The sequence below is a fragment of the Lytechinus pictus genome, chromosome 17, assembly GCF_037042905.1.
Source record: "Lytechinus pictus isolate F3 Inbred chromosome 17, Lp3.0, whole genome shotgun sequence".
Classification (NCBI taxonomy): domain Eukaryota; kingdom Metazoa; phylum Echinodermata; class Echinoidea; order Temnopleuroida; family Toxopneustidae; genus Lytechinus; species Lytechinus pictus.
The window spans coordinates 16,639,065-16,655,562 of NC_087261.1; the positions used below are offsets into that span (position 1 = coordinate 16,639,065).

The 16,498-nt window shown below is 38.6% G+C and overlaps 1 protein-coding gene across 2 annotated transcripts in view; it reads right to left on the bottom strand.

Moving 5' to 3' along the window:
* LOC129280216 (probable ATP-dependent RNA helicase DDX60) overlaps positions 1–16,498 on the bottom strand; it is a 119,873-nt gene that overhangs the window by 36,277 nt on the left and 67,098 nt on the right. For both annotated transcript variants that reach the window (XM_064111740.1, XM_064111739.1), the window contains 6 exons: positions 14,918–15,033; positions 11,448–11,581; positions 5,873–6,027; positions 5,464–5,568; positions 4,222–4,347; positions 1,176–1,351 (listed from right to left, as the gene is read on the bottom strand). In XM_064111740.1, the coding sequence (XP_063967810.1) occupies positions 1,176–1,351; positions 4,222–4,347; positions 5,464–5,568; positions 5,873–6,027; positions 11,448–11,581; positions 14,918–15,033 (812 nt within the window). The remainder of the gene's footprint in view (positions 1–1,175; positions 1,352–4,221; positions 4,348–5,463; positions 5,569–5,872; positions 6,028–11,447; positions 11,582–14,917; positions 15,034–16,498) is intronic.

Consider the following 16,498-nt stretch of genomic DNA (forward strand, 5'->3'; position numbering starts at 1 on the left):
GGAGGTACAGGAGTTACGCGTAAATTCAAGAGTTGATGAACAAATATGAGGGGTATGAACATAATAGTTTGCACTCCCCCCCTTGGAATCTCTGCTGCCAATTTCCCGGGCGCCATTAAAATTCCCATAATGGTAGTTAGCAATGTAATATAAAAGGCCATAAGATTTTTTTTTTCTGAAAGGATTCTATTTGATGATGATGAAGGGTTCTTGTATACATGTAGCGTCGGTATCTGCCTCAGCTGGGCGCTCATGGCGCTTGCTAAAAAATAGGAAATATCTCACAAATTTCAATTCTATATCTATATTATTGCAATTTATGCATCAATCATACTTTTTGTTTCAATTTTCTACATAAAGTTCAAAGAATATTAATACTTTGTGTAAATATTATTTGTAGTACTTCACAAATTTGTAATTTTTTTTATTTGGTTGGAAATTACTTTTCTGTGTAATTGATTGTTTTATGAATTTCCTACATATTTCTTTGTTGCGGGGATTTTTTATTTTTCTTAGTGTTTTCCCCAAAAAATTTACACAACCTTTTTGAAGCATAACTATGCTAAAATAAACTGATGAATATAATTGTATATTTATGAATAAGATGATAAAACTCTGTTTATATATTGTCTTTGTAGTTCAAATTTTTTAGCAGTTGGGTCTGACAAGCAGCTACAAAATGTTGGGTAATTTCAGTACCCGTTCACCCAGGACATTGCAAATTTGGTCTCAAAAGATGCGCAAGATTTTAAATAAAAGTAAAGAGTCACTGAATGTCTAAAAATTGTGTGCAAAGGAATGGCAGAGGAAAATGTTAAGGAAAGGGTACAATGATTCAACAACCCTCTTCCCTCTCCCTCGGCAGCTGAAATGAGCCTGAAAATTTGAATGATTTCAAATGTATGGCTTAATATCAATTCCGTGGATCACATTTAAAAAGGCATTAAAAGTGCAATACACGTATGTTAGCAGTTTGTATTCGCAGCTCAATTACATGATTGAAAACAATTTCATTGCAAGTGCTTTGGTCCTGAAGAAGTCAATTATAATCCATACAACTGTGTGCGTGAGTGGAAATGCAATGTACGCAAGATTTCAAACAAATTGATGCATTTTTATCAATTGGGACGTTTGATATGATACCCATATAATGATAACAAATAATGGACATGTACCTGAAAACGAGAGCTGGTAGTTTATTCTGCTCGTTGAGTTGAAGGATCAGCTTATCGAAATGGAGGCATGCTGCAGAGTTAGAGTTTAGGCCATCTTTGGGCCACGTTTCTTTCTCCCATTCTTCAGACCATTCCTTTGTGTTGTCTATCAGAGGTTGACATAATTTACCGATCACCTATCACAAAGATTATGCCATTAAATTAAAATGGACAGAAACAATCCAAATACAGTTTAGTTGTAAGACTGTTTGTTATTCTCAATGAAAAGTTTTCTCATTGCAGTGATTTAATAACAAGCTGGTTCACTAACCAGGAGTCTCGCCTGATTTCGCGATCAATAAAATATGCAAAATTATCTTTTGACCCCTAGATGACCTTTGACCTTATCATCCTCAAGAACAAATATTGGTACTATCAAACGATCATCTGTACCAAGTGTGAACATGACTGATGCAAAAATTAAGAAAAGAGAGCAATTTGAACAAAACTTGACCTTTTGACCCCTGTAGATGACCTATGACCCCATCTTCAAAAACACACATGTGATATTGCCCTAGGATCATTTTAACCAAATGTGATCAAAATTGATGCAGAATTAAAGAAATGAGAGCAAGTTTAATAACAATTTCTAACAAGTGGAGCGCCTCTGGCAGTCTCACCTGCATCACATGATTCAATATAGCAGCAGTGCTGACATTGAAAATTACTGTAAGATAACTACATGTATTCACAATCACACCATTCATATAATGATACAATACTACGTTCATTGACAATAAATGACATTTGACCTTGCTCATGCGATCTAAGACTTGTCAGTGATACTTGATTACTTATGACGTCGACAGCAATGGACAAAGTTCAATGACCTTTGACTTGGGTCATGTGACATGAAACTCACATGAGATGTTCAGTGATACTTATTACTCTTATAAGAGTAATAAGTATCACTGAACATCTCATGCGAGTTTCAGTTTTATGAACTACTAGTAGATTCATACACTTTCTGAGATATGATGGTAACAAATACCTCCAAACATGGCCAAAGTCCATTGACCTTTAACCTCGGTCATGTCTTCTGAAACTCTCACAGGATGTTCAGTGATACTTGATTACTCTTATGTCTAAGTTATATGAACTAGACCAATACACTTAAATAGTTATGATGGTAATTCAACAAATACTCCCAACATGGCCAAAGTTCATTGACCTTAGTCATGTGATCTGAAACTCGCACAGGATATTCAGTGATACTTGATTACACTAATGTCCAAGTTTCATGAATCAGATTCATAAACTTTCAAAGTTATGATGGTAACTCAACAGATACCCCCAACTTGGCCAAATTTCATTGACCCTAAATGACCTTTGACCTTGGTCATGTGACTTGAAACTCAGGCAGGATGTTTAGTAATACTTGATCAACCTTATGTCCAAGTTTCGTGAACTAGGCTCATATACTTTCTAAGCTATGCTGTCATTTCAAAAACTTAACCTTAGGTTAAGATTTTGATGTTGATTCCCCCAACATGATTCAATTCAATTCAATTCAAATCAATTCAACTCAATTCATTTATTTTCTCTTTCAATCTTTTTACATTCACAATGATAGTTCAATATACATATTTACAAAATATAACATTTAAATCATTTCATAATACAATAATACCATGAAATCGAAAGAGAAGGAGACCAACTAAAAAGCAGAGCTTGTAGGATGAAGGCCCCCTTTTATAAGTACATTTTATGAATAAAAAATAAGATAAAATAAAGAAATAAACAATATATAAATATATATATATATAATGAATAAAAAAGAAACAAATAAAAACAATAATAAATAAATAATAATAAAAATAAATGATTCAGTTTACACTGTATACAGAAATCATAAAACCATTAAACATAGATACAAAGAGAAATTAATAAACACATTTACATATTAAGTTCTGAATTACATTACTTTGGGAAAAAACGATAATCTAATATGAATTCAGAAGATATTTTTTGAGTTTTCCTTTGAAATTTTGTATTTAATTACATTGTATAATATCCTTTGAAAAAGAATTACATAATTTTGGACCAGTAAAAACAAATGTCTTCTGTGCAAACGATGTTCTATTCAGAGGTAAATGAAAGGAACTCGCCTGGCAAGTGAAGTTCTTATGAATTGTATCATTTTTTACAAACATATTATTAAAAGGTAACGGTAATTGTTTATTGATAAACTTGTACATTAGCTGTCCAAGTTGAAAAGAATATAAATCTTTAACCTTCAAGACTTTATTTATCAAAAACAGAATATTTGTATGTGCCCTGAATTCTGCATGACTAATAATACTAATCACTCTAAGTTCATTGACCCTAAATGACCTGTGACCTTGGTTATGTGACCTGAAAGTCAGGCAGGATGTTTAGTAGTACTTGATTAACCTTATGGCCAAGTTTCATGAACTAGGTCCATATACTTTTTAAGTTATGACAAAATTTCAAAAACTTAACCTTCGGTTAAGATTTGGTGTTGACGCTGCCGCCGCCATCGGAAAAAAGGCGCCTATAGTCTCACTCTGCTATGCAGGGTAAGACAAAAAGGATGAACATGACCTCATATCATTTGACTTTTGACCCATCATTCATTCATGTGGTATTACCCAAGGATCATATAGGTTAGCAAGTATGAACATTATTGATGCAAAAAAAAGGAAGTGAGAGCAAGTTTAACAAAAATTCTAACATTTTCAAACAGACCAACAGACTAACAGACCAACGGACAAAAAGACAAGCAGGAAAAGTGATTACTAGGTATCTACCAACTTTGTTCAGGCGAGACAAACATGATACATGTGTAGAACGTGCCATGCTGTATACATATGGAGCCCCATACCTCAAAATTATTCTGAGCAAGACTTGAAAGGAAAGAGTCATGAAACTCAATGGCATGATTCGTAAATGTTGCAGAATTATTACAAGAGATTTATGAGAGGGAGGGGATTAAAAGTCATTTTAGGTTTGAACAAAAGTTTAATCATCAATGAATTTTACTTACCTTCTCAGCCTCCTCTTGATTTTTAGTCCATCGCATGAACTCAGCCAAGAGTTTTCTCTCGTATTTACGAGCATCTTGCTTCTCCAAGACAGGAATGTCTTGGAAATATACATCTGGATCCAGTGCCTAATTAGGAAACAAGGAGTATGATGCTTGGTTGTTAATTTCCAAATTTCAACATTTATGCATCAACCAATGCCAGCCCAAAGTCTGAAGTGGAGGCCATGCATGTACATTTTGTTTTCATTTCAAATTTATTATACATATTAAGTAACATTTGAAGAGTATGATCTATAAAAACAATTTTCATCAAAATGGCCGTCATTTATTTTTTTTTTAGTCATGAGATGTTATGCAAACAAGGCATAAGCGATGTTGTGTCTCACCCACTTGTGAAAATCACCAGAAATATCGCGATTTGCAATGGCACGCAACAGAATTGTATCAAAAGTTCATTGTGAAATAACTGGGATGGAATAACATTTATCGTAAGAGTCTTGCATGGAAACTTTACTGTTGACCTCAAAATGACCTTTGACCTTACCATGTGACCTCCAAACACAATAACATGCAGGTCTCCTCAGTACAGCTACAACCCAAATTTGATTTGATTATTGACTCACGGTGCGGAGTTATGTGTCATCAGAGAGTTTTGCATGTAAACTTTAATGTTTGACTCATGTACCATGTGACCTCAGACGGCAACATAACATGCAGGTCCCATAAGTACATCTTCCATCCAAGTTTTATTGAAAAGTGACTTACAATTGCAGAGTTATGTATCATAAGAGAGTCTTGCATGTAAACTTTAATGTTGACCTGAAAATGACCTTTGACCTTACCGTGTGACCTCTGACTGCAGCAAAACATGCAGATCCCTTAAGTACATCTACCATCCAAGTTGAAAAATGACTTACAGTTGCTGAGTTATGTGTCATGATGTATGTGGCGGAGGGAGGGATGACATTTGGATCCCTAAGTCTCGCCTTCACCTCTGGTGGGCGAGACAAAAAAGGATCTCAAACTGGCGGCCATTATGTTTTTTTTTTAATATGTTTTATCCTCGTGCTTCACACTCAAAACTAATTTCTTTCCCATAGGCCCTTACCTTCAATTTGGTACATGTACCAATATCAAGTTTTACATCAATTTGAATGGCCATGGGCTTTAACACCATACTAATATGTCTTCTAATGTACATACATGAACACTGAAACCCCTCAGACAAGATTGTTTCTGTACCTTGAGTTGTTGACATTCAGGGTATACCTCAAGCATGGCATCATAGAGGATAACAGTCTCTCTGGGTGACAGACTCAGGTCTGCTGGTAGTCCATGAGATTTCAGCTGTATCAACAAATCAAGTTGGTGTTTCATAAAGTTGTTGGCAAGTTAAGAGCAACTTCACGAATAACTTTATGAGCGACTTTACGAACGACTGCAATCTTCACACAAAATAATGCATTGTACGCAATCAAATGGGAATCTCAGCAATCTACAAGGTGGCAATGGGCAGGTCTCTCAATACATGTATCTATTGCCATTGTTAACAACCATATCGACCTTATTGACCAATCAGGGGACTTTATTCTTGAATAGAGGTTTATAAAATGTTATATTCAACGTCTATTCATGAGTGTTACATTCTTACCTTCTTCAGGTCCAGAACACCCACTGGATGCATTGCTACAAATTGTGATGTGTCCAAGAGAGTGCGATCTTTTGGCATAATCACATCATCTGGTTTACGAGGGTAAGGCAAGTAGACATATTTCTCCAGATCAGAGTGGCGTTCCTTCCATACAACTGCCAAAAGTTTAAAAGTTCTGCACTTGAGTTTGACTTGCAAAGGATATGCACTTTATATAATGCTTTTAAGCAATGCATTCTATTAATTTTGCATTAGCATGGTTACCCTGATTGGGCTCTCCAGCATTCAAGAGATTCCTTCCTACCGATTACCCATTTCTCAACTGTGGTGGAGAGTGGCAAAATTTAGATAAACGCCTTGCTAAAGGACTGATTCACATGATTCAGCAGTCTCAAAATGATGTTTAAGAATTATGCACTAAAAGACAGAGACTCTTTTTAGCCTCTTACATGTAGCAAGAAAAATCATGGCCTACAACTATAATGGCTAAGGCATACTATTGTAAAGAAAATGCGAAAGTGAATTGAGGCTACTATAAAAATACCATGATTTTCTTATTTACGAGATAACTGGATATATTCATTTGATTTGCTAGTTCATTACCTCCATGTCCTCTTATGAGCCTGAACCTAGAGACATGTTGCCATGCAAGGTGAGGGGCCGGTGGGAGGGTTCAAGTGAATATCTCCACTTATCTCATAAATAAGAAAATCATGGTATTTTCATAATTTACTATCAATAACTGGGATAAAGTCAATTGATTTGCGAGACCAACACAGACTCAGTCGTGAAGGGGGGCATGTCTAAAAAACAAGTGCGCAAAAATTAGGGACATGAAGACATGGAGGCTATTGAGGCGGCAAACGCCTCGCCCGACGGGATATCCTTTAGGTAAAAAGACGTAAAGGAATTGGCCTCTGACAATTCCTTTATGTCTTTTCCTCCGGATGTCGTCTAATGGGACTCCATTGAAAAGGGCCCATGACGTTGTGATACTCCTGGAATCGTGGGCCCTCGGCATAGCGTCATTATCAGCTGAGTTTATTGCTTCCACAATCCAATGTGAGATGGTATCGTGGGATGCTGCGAACGGCTCGCGCGAAGTAATTAACAACTGTTCAGCATTGCGAACTGCTTTGGTTCTGTCAAGATACCATTTCAAGACCCAGACAAGTCAAATCCCGGAAACGAAACCCAAGCAGATCCCACAAGGCGGGATGGATGGGGATATGAATCGAGAGAGATGGTCAAGTCAGACACCTGTAGTGACGGGATGATCGATGCCAGAGTCTCCATACGGAAGAGATCTGGCGTGATGAACGTATTGGTCACTTTCATGTTAAATATCATTCTCAACTTCCCTGAGTGCTTGGGGACAAAGAAAATAAGAGACAGACAAAGATGGGGATTGTCTGGTACTCTACTGGCTCCTTCTCCAGCAGTGCACTGATTTCTGATGCGATGTATTGCTGGTGGAGGATGGGAAAAATCTCGCACGACGGACAAGATAAATGCTTTGTCCGTTATTCCCTCCCATACGGGGAGGAAGTGAGGGAGATGCCCGCTGACCAGTTCCTGCGCTTGGGACAGCCCGTCAAAGAGACTGCTTGGGTTCAGATGGAGCCTTAGAGGCTGCTCGCCCACCTCTGCCCTCACCACCATGGGCGGTGCTAACCGGTGGTCTAGCACGGTGTCTACGACCAGACGGGGCAGGTGCCGGGGCTGATTTTGAGTAGCCGCGCGGCGGCTCGGGGGCGTGCCCTCGGGGCAGGCTTCCTAGCGGAAGGTGCCGGCGGGCGGGAGGTCTTAAGCTCTTTAAGGTGTTCAAACGCCTGCATGCAGCCTTCAATCTCTTTGTTAAGAAGAGAGGCCACTTCTCCCCCAAAGAGATGCTTATCCGACTGGGGAACACACGGGAGGAACTCTTGAATGTCCTTGGGTGTGATGCCTATTTTGGCAAGAACCCGAGCTCTGCAAGCACTCAAGGCAGTGGTAGCTGCCATAGACAGCCGCATCCACAGTTCGCGGACCAGCAAAAGCAAAGCTTCGTAAAAAAGGATGCTGTCTTCGCCGACATTCAGCTCCGATGCCTGTGCTTGCCATCCCAGCAGAGCTCCGAGGAAAGCGGTGAGCCTGAGCACTTAGCGAGTCAGGCTCTCATATCGGAGGTCCGTTTTCTCCAAGGTGGTGTACTGGCCACTAGAGAACTGGGTGCCCATCCTTGCCCCAACTCGATTGAGTTGGGGAGAGAAGGATTAAGGAACGAAAAAAGCCGCAGTATCTTCTTTAGAGAAGGTGAAACCTTAACGTGGCTGTGTAAAGAAAAGAGACTCTTCCTCCCCATCTACAGAAGATACTGCTGTAGGATCTCAATAGCATCCTGAGCGGTGCTAGCTGACGGCTGGGGAGCCGGACTATCCACCGAGTCTAGAATTGGATCTTCATCTGACAGAACCTGCTCCGCCGCTTGTGGTGGGGGTAAACCCAGGTTTCTTCCCCGGGCGGAGCTCCGAGAGCGGCGAGAGCTATGCGGCTCCATGGACGACACACGGATAGACTCAGGAGCGTGTACCTGTGTACAAACGGGAGGTTCCTGTACAGGTGCGAGAGCCGGCGATTTGTACGAATCACTGGATGCTCCCCGAGGTGCGGAATAGCTGGTGTATGCTTGGTCCACTTGGTGTTGGGCGACGGCTGAAGCTGACGAGGTGCGTGGGGGTAAAAACCCGCAGTGCTAAAAGGCGCTCTGGAGCAACTTGAAGAGTTGCAACGCCTGGACATCGGCACAAGAATCAGAAAAGGATCTGCCCCGGTGTGCGGGACATACGATTCAAGATTTCTTTTTCTTCTTTGGGGGCTCCGCAGGTGGAGCAGAAGAAGGGGCAAGAGGCTGGGCGGATCGTGGTTTCTTGCATCTAGCCCTCCCGGGGGGAGCGCTTGCCGACAGCGAGAGTCCGATGGGGTCGGGCTCCGAGGCTTCTTGTGACTAGGGGCTGGTAGCCCTTTGCTGATGCAAAGACTGACACGGCATCGAGCCTACTCGTTGCCAGGAGAAGATACCTCCAATCTCAGTGGCTGGCAGCCCTGGAGGAATCAGGGTTTTCTCTACTAGTACACCACTCCCAATATTAGGTTCAGGTTCCGATGCGGATACCTTGGCTATCGCCTTTTGGGCACGTGGGCGCAATTCCACAATTCCACCCCCATGGGCACGTGGACATGGTTCCACCTTACTAGAGCCCTGCGCAAAGGGTCTCTCTGCCACCATCAACGTCACCATAGGAAAAGCTGTTCCGGTGTTTGGTCCATCTCCAGCGGCCATGCAGAACTCCGCCAAGGAAGAGTCCGAGAGGCTCATGTTGACGGTAGATTCGGAATTTAGTAACGAGAAAGAGAAAAAAGCAAAGGGAAGATGGGGGGAAGAGGGGAGAGAACCCCCCCAAAAAAAACCTTAAGTCAACTATAAAAGGGACTTAAACTTATAAAGAATTATTTATTCAATTTTTTTTTCGTTTTTGTTGCTTTGTTTTTTGAGCTAAATTGCTGAAAAAACAAGGTAAAAAACAGGCCCTTGCTTAAGTTCCTGTAAGAAAAAAAGAAGAAGAGCACCTTAAGAAAAAACAATTTTTTTTTGGGGGGGGGGTTTACCAAAACAAAAAATGTGTAAGTCAAGAGACAAGGAGACAAGATCAGCTACAGAAAACAATTTTTTTTTTTCATGTAACTTTGACAAACAAAGTAATAAATAAACAAGGCTTCAAGAAGAAACAGCAACTGATCTAGAAAAGGACGAAATATTTCATTTTTTATTTTTTAATTAAGCAAGCAGAGTACAGAGTAAACGCTAATTAATTAGAACAAGGGAGGCTTCCCAAATAAGTCAAAGAAAATTCTTAAAGACAAAAGGTCTAAAAAAATATTTTCTAATGACATTAATTATTAATTAATAATTAACGCAAAGACCATTACTATTTAATTAACAAGAACAAAGGAACAAAAGCTTGATTAAAACAATAAGAATAATCAACCAAGATGAAACAAGAACACTTGAAGGTTGTAAATAAGTTTCAAAAAGCCAAATAATATGGCGACGCTCCTTCCCGCCTGATCGTACCTAACTGTGGAGAGAAGGAACAAAATAAATTTAGCAAGTCCAGAAAATAAAAGAGAAGCGTCGAACAGACACCCGCGGCCACACGAGAGAGCGGAGGCTGAGGGGGAATGCGAGGCAACCCGTCTGCGAGCTATGAGGCAAAAGGCTCAGAAACTCACAAGAAATTATGGAATAAATCGTGAAAAAAAACCCACAAAAGCTCTGCACTGAGGGTAGAAAGGACACTCGTAAAAAAACACACAAAAGCTCTGCGCTGAGGGTAGAAAGAACACAATCTAAACGCAAAGAGATTAGATTGAAAAAGGGAGTATGAATTGCAAAATAAGAATCCAAAAGTAAACGTTAAATCATAATTTTGTGGAGTGCACTTATCTTAATGTCCTAACGCGGTGGCAGGCAAAAGTAAGAGGAAATGGACGCCAATTTGCGCGATAATCTTGAGGTAGTGCGTGCTTGGGGAGATGCAGCGCGCGCACAGGAAAAAAATTAATCGTAATGTACTAGCAAATCAAATGAAAATATCCCAGTTATGGATAGTAAATATGTACAGTCGAGTCCAAAAGTTTACATACATGTACACCCATGAAATTCAGTGAAATTTATCTTAAAATTTACTATATCTTCAGAACTACATACTACCATGACAAATTTGGTATCATATGAAAGAGCGTATTAAGCTCTATCCCATGATTGGGATGCCGTTGGGATTAAAGTATATTTAAGCTGTAATTTTCTTTGAAAAAAAAAGTTATGTTCATGCCATAAATGACCTTGTTTGTTATCATTTTTTCACACATCGATTCAGAGAAATATATAAATGTCAAATCTATAATCTATGATTACATTTTCTATCATGATACATGTATGTCACCACTGAACAAAAAAGTGTAATCTGAAATGTTTGTGTTGACAAGTAACTAGCACAAATATGAAATGTGTTTGTCAAGTTTTTATTTTCAATTTGTCTAAAATATGAAGAGTTTTGTGGGAAAAATGACACCTAAATATTTGTCAGCTCCTGATGAAAAAGCAATGTGAGGAAGGGGCATGACATACTCATTTGCTTGATATCAAATTTGTCATGATAGCACAAATATTTTATAACTTCTATGATGCTCGGCAAGTGTCAACTTTTCTTTGAATTTCCTGAGTGTACATGTATGTAAACTTCTGGTATCAACTGTGTATGCAAAAGGTAGTACTAAATGTACAAAATATCTGCAGCTTAACCCTAATTTCTGAAACTTAAAAAACCCTCAAAACTTTTCTTTTGAATTCTTCTTAATTTCTTTGAAAATTCTTCAACTTTACTAAGAATATTTGGTACGGTACAAGTTGAACATACTACTATTTCATTTATCATTATTGTTATTATTAGTATTATTATTGATATATCATTATTATTATTTTCAGAACTTAATTTCTACCTATATTCTGGAGGCACTTTTTCCTGATACTAACCTAGTTCAACCTTATATTTCTTGTCTACCTTCAGACCTGGTTGTTTCTTGTTTTTCTTCTTTGAACCTTGCTGCTGTTGTTTCTGTATTTCTTCAGCCTGGAGACGCTTGAAGTCTTGACTAGCTTGCAACCAGCTGATGAGGCAAAATCAGTATTTGGTGAAGCACACAATACTTTCTTTTGTAAGGAGAAATTTGTAATGTCATACATTGTTGAATGATACTAGTTTAGGCATTTAATATAAATAATGCTTGTAATAGGCAACATCAACATTATAGTGCTTGGTGCAGTATTTCTAAAGCACTGCATACTATTACCCAGCTACCCTTATCAGGTGCTCAAACACGCAAGGAATTTCTTCCTACTAGGAACCAATTTACTACAACTGGATGGAGAGTGGCAAATGTAGATCTAACACCTTTCCAAACAATACAATTGCTGCAGTGGAACTTATACACCAGACCCTGCGGTTCTAAGTCCCAACACAAGTCCACTCAAATACAACACCATACTTGGCATAAGGTGCATATGATATAACTTAAAGATTCAGGATGCTCTCTGCCATTACAGAAAATTTTCAAGTAGAGGTGTTGTGGGTCAGTGGATAAGCCTACGGACTATGAGAAACTATGTCCCAATTTGAATCCCACGGCAGCACTCATGTCCTTTGGCAACGCATTTATCAACATTTGCCACTCTCCACCCAGGTGTAGTAAAAGGGTACCAATAAGAAAGAAATTCCTCAAGTGATTGTGTGTCTGGGCAACCCAGCTAAAGCTGGGGTAATAATAACACTACCATATTAAGCAGGGCCTGCTGGCAGAACTACTTTAAGAACTTAAAAAGAAGCTACCCTGTGCTAATATGATCATTATTTATTATTATTTATCACTATTATGATTTTGATTATTTTATGAATATGATTATTATGATGATCATTATAACAATGATTATAATCATTATTATCATTTTTATTATTATTATTTCCCTCGTTCACAACTTGATGTTCTGTTGGTATATTATACACCAACCGGACTTCTTCCAGAAATCAAGGGTTATCTATTCTATATTCTAACAAATAGGTCCTCTTCTCATTATTCACGTCTTTTTCCATTTTAAGACCTTCCGTAGCCTATGAGCTGTTCCAAGCAAGCTTGCCTTCTGTATCGTTTCAAAGAACATGACTCCTAAAACAGCCAGAAAGCTTCTGTGTGTGGTTGTTACAGTTCCTAAGGCTCCAATGACTATTGGTACTACATGTACCTTCCATATCCTTCTCAGCTCTAATGCCAGGTTGTAATACTTCTGTATCTTTTCCTCCTCTTTACGCCAAGCCCTGCAGTCTGCTGGAATCGCAATATCAACGATGAGACATTCCTTCTCCTCCTTCTTCAAGAGAACGATTTCTGGTCGTCTTGCTTCAATAACCTTGTCTGTCTGGATATTAAAATCCCATAAGAGTTTGAAATCATTGTTCTCTGCGACAGGCTCTGCCCGATGCTCGTACCATTTTTCTGCATTGGTTAAATGGTACTTCTTGGCCAGACCCCAGTAAACTGCAGCTGCTACTCTGTCGTGCCTTCCTTTGTACTCAGTCTGTGCCATTTTGCTGCATTCACTCACCAGATGAGTTACCGTTTCGTCTTTGTCATGACACATTCTACATGAGGGAGACGTGCGGTCCTTCTCAACTTTGGTTTTTCAGTAATTTGTTCTAATTGCTTGGTCCTGAGCAGCAACTAGCATATTTTCCGTCTCCTTTTTTAAACTTCCTTGTTTCAGCCACTGCCAACTCTCTGGTCCAGCAAACTCCTCTGTCTGTATTAAATGCTGTCCGAGCATCACCTTCTCTTTCCATCCTTCCAATCTTATTTTCCTTTGATCAGCCTTCAGCTGTTTCGCTGACTTTGACTGCCGTCATGATAGTATCCATCTGGCCTTCAATATAGCAGTAGAGGCTTTGTTCCTCATATCTTACAGTCTCCTCTATTCCTGCCAGATCATGTCTTCCCCTCTCTCTTGACACATAAAGTCTATCTACATCAGACTTTGGGTGTAACATCCCATGCATAGTTAGCAACATCCTTGTCTTCCTGTCCAAGTTTTCGAGTTCAAGCTTATTCCATTCAACTATGCCAGCAGCATATCTCACTAGGGCTACTGCTCAAGTTTTAACAGCCTTCACCATGTTTCCAGCATTTAGTTTAGATTTGAGCACCTTACAAATTCTCCTGATATACTCTGCCTCAATCTTCTTCATTTCTTGATGTTTCAACTGATCTGCCTCTAGTATTCCGAGATATTTATAGCTACCACCTTCTTCGATTGATCTGATCTCTTCTCCGTTCGGCATTTACATGTAGAAGCTGTTGTCAATGGCCGGCTAACCTTTCTTGATAGTAATCGTTGCACATTTATCCAACCCAAACTGCATACGGAAGTCTTTGCTGAAGATCCGCAGTGTTGATGAGAGACTCCAAGTCACTTTCTGTCTTACCAAACAGCTTCAAATCATCCATGTATAACAGATGGTTGATTTTTGCTTTACTCTTGAACTCATATCCTAGCCTGGAACTTCTGACCACCTTAGTTAACAATGTCATTGCCATCACAAACAGTAATGGACTATCTCCCTGAAAGATTCCTCTCTTGATACCAACCCCTCCAAGCACTTCACCATTAATTTCGAACTTAGTTCCCCATCTCGTCATACTTGGGATTAGGAACATTCTGATGTTGTCTGCTACTCCAAAGATTTCCATAGACTCGATGATCCAAGAGTGCAGATATCCATGTCGTATGCTTTCTTGTAGTCAATCCATGCCATTGCGAGGTTTGTTTCTCCTTTTCTTGCTGTCTTTCATAATTCCTTTGTTGATGCATAGTTGTTCTTTTGTTCCTCTTCTTCCTTTTCTACATCCCTTCTGTTCCCATGGTAGTATGTCTTGATCGTCCAGGTGTTGATAAATTTCTTCTGATATCATGCCAGTCAGCTACTTCCAGAGAATCGGCAAGCAGGTAATTGGACGGTAGTTTGAAGGAATGTTGCCTTTGGTAGGATCCTTTCGGATTATTATAATTACTATTATTATCATTATCATTATTGTTGTTATTAATATTACTATTATTATTACTATTATTACTGTTATTATTATTATTGCTTTTACTATTATTATTACTATTATCATTACTATCATTATTTTTTATCATAATCATCATCATCATCATTATTATTATCATTCTAAACTCAAAAGGACATAGAGCCTTTAGATAATTCTATATTCATAGGAATGTATGAATGTTGTTCGACAACTTTTAACAATATCAAATGGTCAAATACTAACAATGTTGTTAATTTATTTCCTCCATGATATTCTTTGAGAGAAATTACCGGTACCACTATATTACATCCAACCCAGCTACTGTAGATCAGGCAAAGGATATCCTTATTAATTAAATTAAATTCTTACCCGCGTATGTCTTCCGGGCTGCGGATAGTGGCAGAGAGGGCCAGAAATGGGCATTTAATGGTGACAAGTAAATGCTCCCACACCTCTGCTCCTATTTCACCTCCAAGGCAGTGAACCTATGTGTAGCAAGGGTGTAGAAATACATCGGATGGTGAGGATATTGGGCTATTTCAGACCAACATATACGGGGAGGGGGGGCCAATTTGACCCACCCCCTCAGATCTCGGCTGCTGATTGTGCGATCGCGGCCAAAATTTGCATGCACTTAGAGCCAGATGTAAACTACAAGACTGTATTGTAAAATTTTTAAAAACTTGATTGCTTATATTTTTTAATGAATTATGCAAATAAGCGTGTGAAATTTGCCCTAATTTTTTTTTTGTATGCTTTTGTGTTTAACTCAATTTATAAACTAGTAAAACGCTTACTTTTGGTGAAAATATAGATTTTTACATTTCTAACAAAAATCTACACAAAAAAATTTTCATGTATCTTTTTGTTTTTTTTAATTCTTATGTATTTCTTTTAATTAAACCCTTGTTTTTTTGTTTTTTTTTTATGAACTTTGTCGGGGACCCTTTTGCGATCATAAATAACATGAAATAAATCCATCTAAACAAACAAAAGCAAAAATAATCATACATTTATGTTTTTGGTTGAAAAACACAATTTGCATTGATTTTATACAGTCACGTAATCACGTTTTTCATTACGTCAGTGTTTCCTCTGTTTTCCACTGCCTTGCGGGTTATGTCAATGGGAGCTCAAGTGGGGTATTTACCACCCCACTGCCCTGCGGGTTGTGTCAATGGGAGCTCAAGTGGGGTATTTACCACCCCACTTTCAGTTTTTGGGAGTGTTTATTTCTCTCGTTTAAACTGGGGGGGGGGGTGGACTGACAGCTGATAAGAGCTGATAACACACAGCAACAAGAGATGACCACAGCGGTGGAGTTGGATTGCAGCTGTCTATCTTACATAGTATAAACAAACTTTTAAGAGCTTCCTTGCTGACAGAAATCTAGGAATAATCAATTTGTATTTTATTTGTTTTAGGACATTGGCATATCCAAAAACAATTCAAAATTTAGATGACCAAATGGAAGTTCTAACGATGCAAAATGACCCACAATTGGCGAAATCAGAATAATTAAAATATAAATAGTTCAGGACTCTTGCATGTTTATAACACCTCTCTATCTCTCTCTCTTTTCCTCTCTCCCTGCCAGCGCTGTAAGGCAATAAAGGGGTGGATTGCATCTGGGAAGTGTGTGTTTGTTTACTTAAAGGGATGGTCCGGGCTGAAAATATTTATATGTTAATACATAGAGTAGAATTCACTGAGCAAAATGCCGAAAATTTCATCAAAATCGGATAACAAATAATAAAGTTATTGAAGTTTTAAAGTTTAGCAATATTTTGTGAAAACATTCGTCATGAATATTCATTAGGTGGGCTGATGATGTCACATCTCCACTTTCCGTTTTCTTATGTTATTACATAAAATCATAATTTTTTCATTATTTCATACTTGTGTGAATAATATGTCTCCCTTATAATGAAATAAGTTGCAGCAATAAAT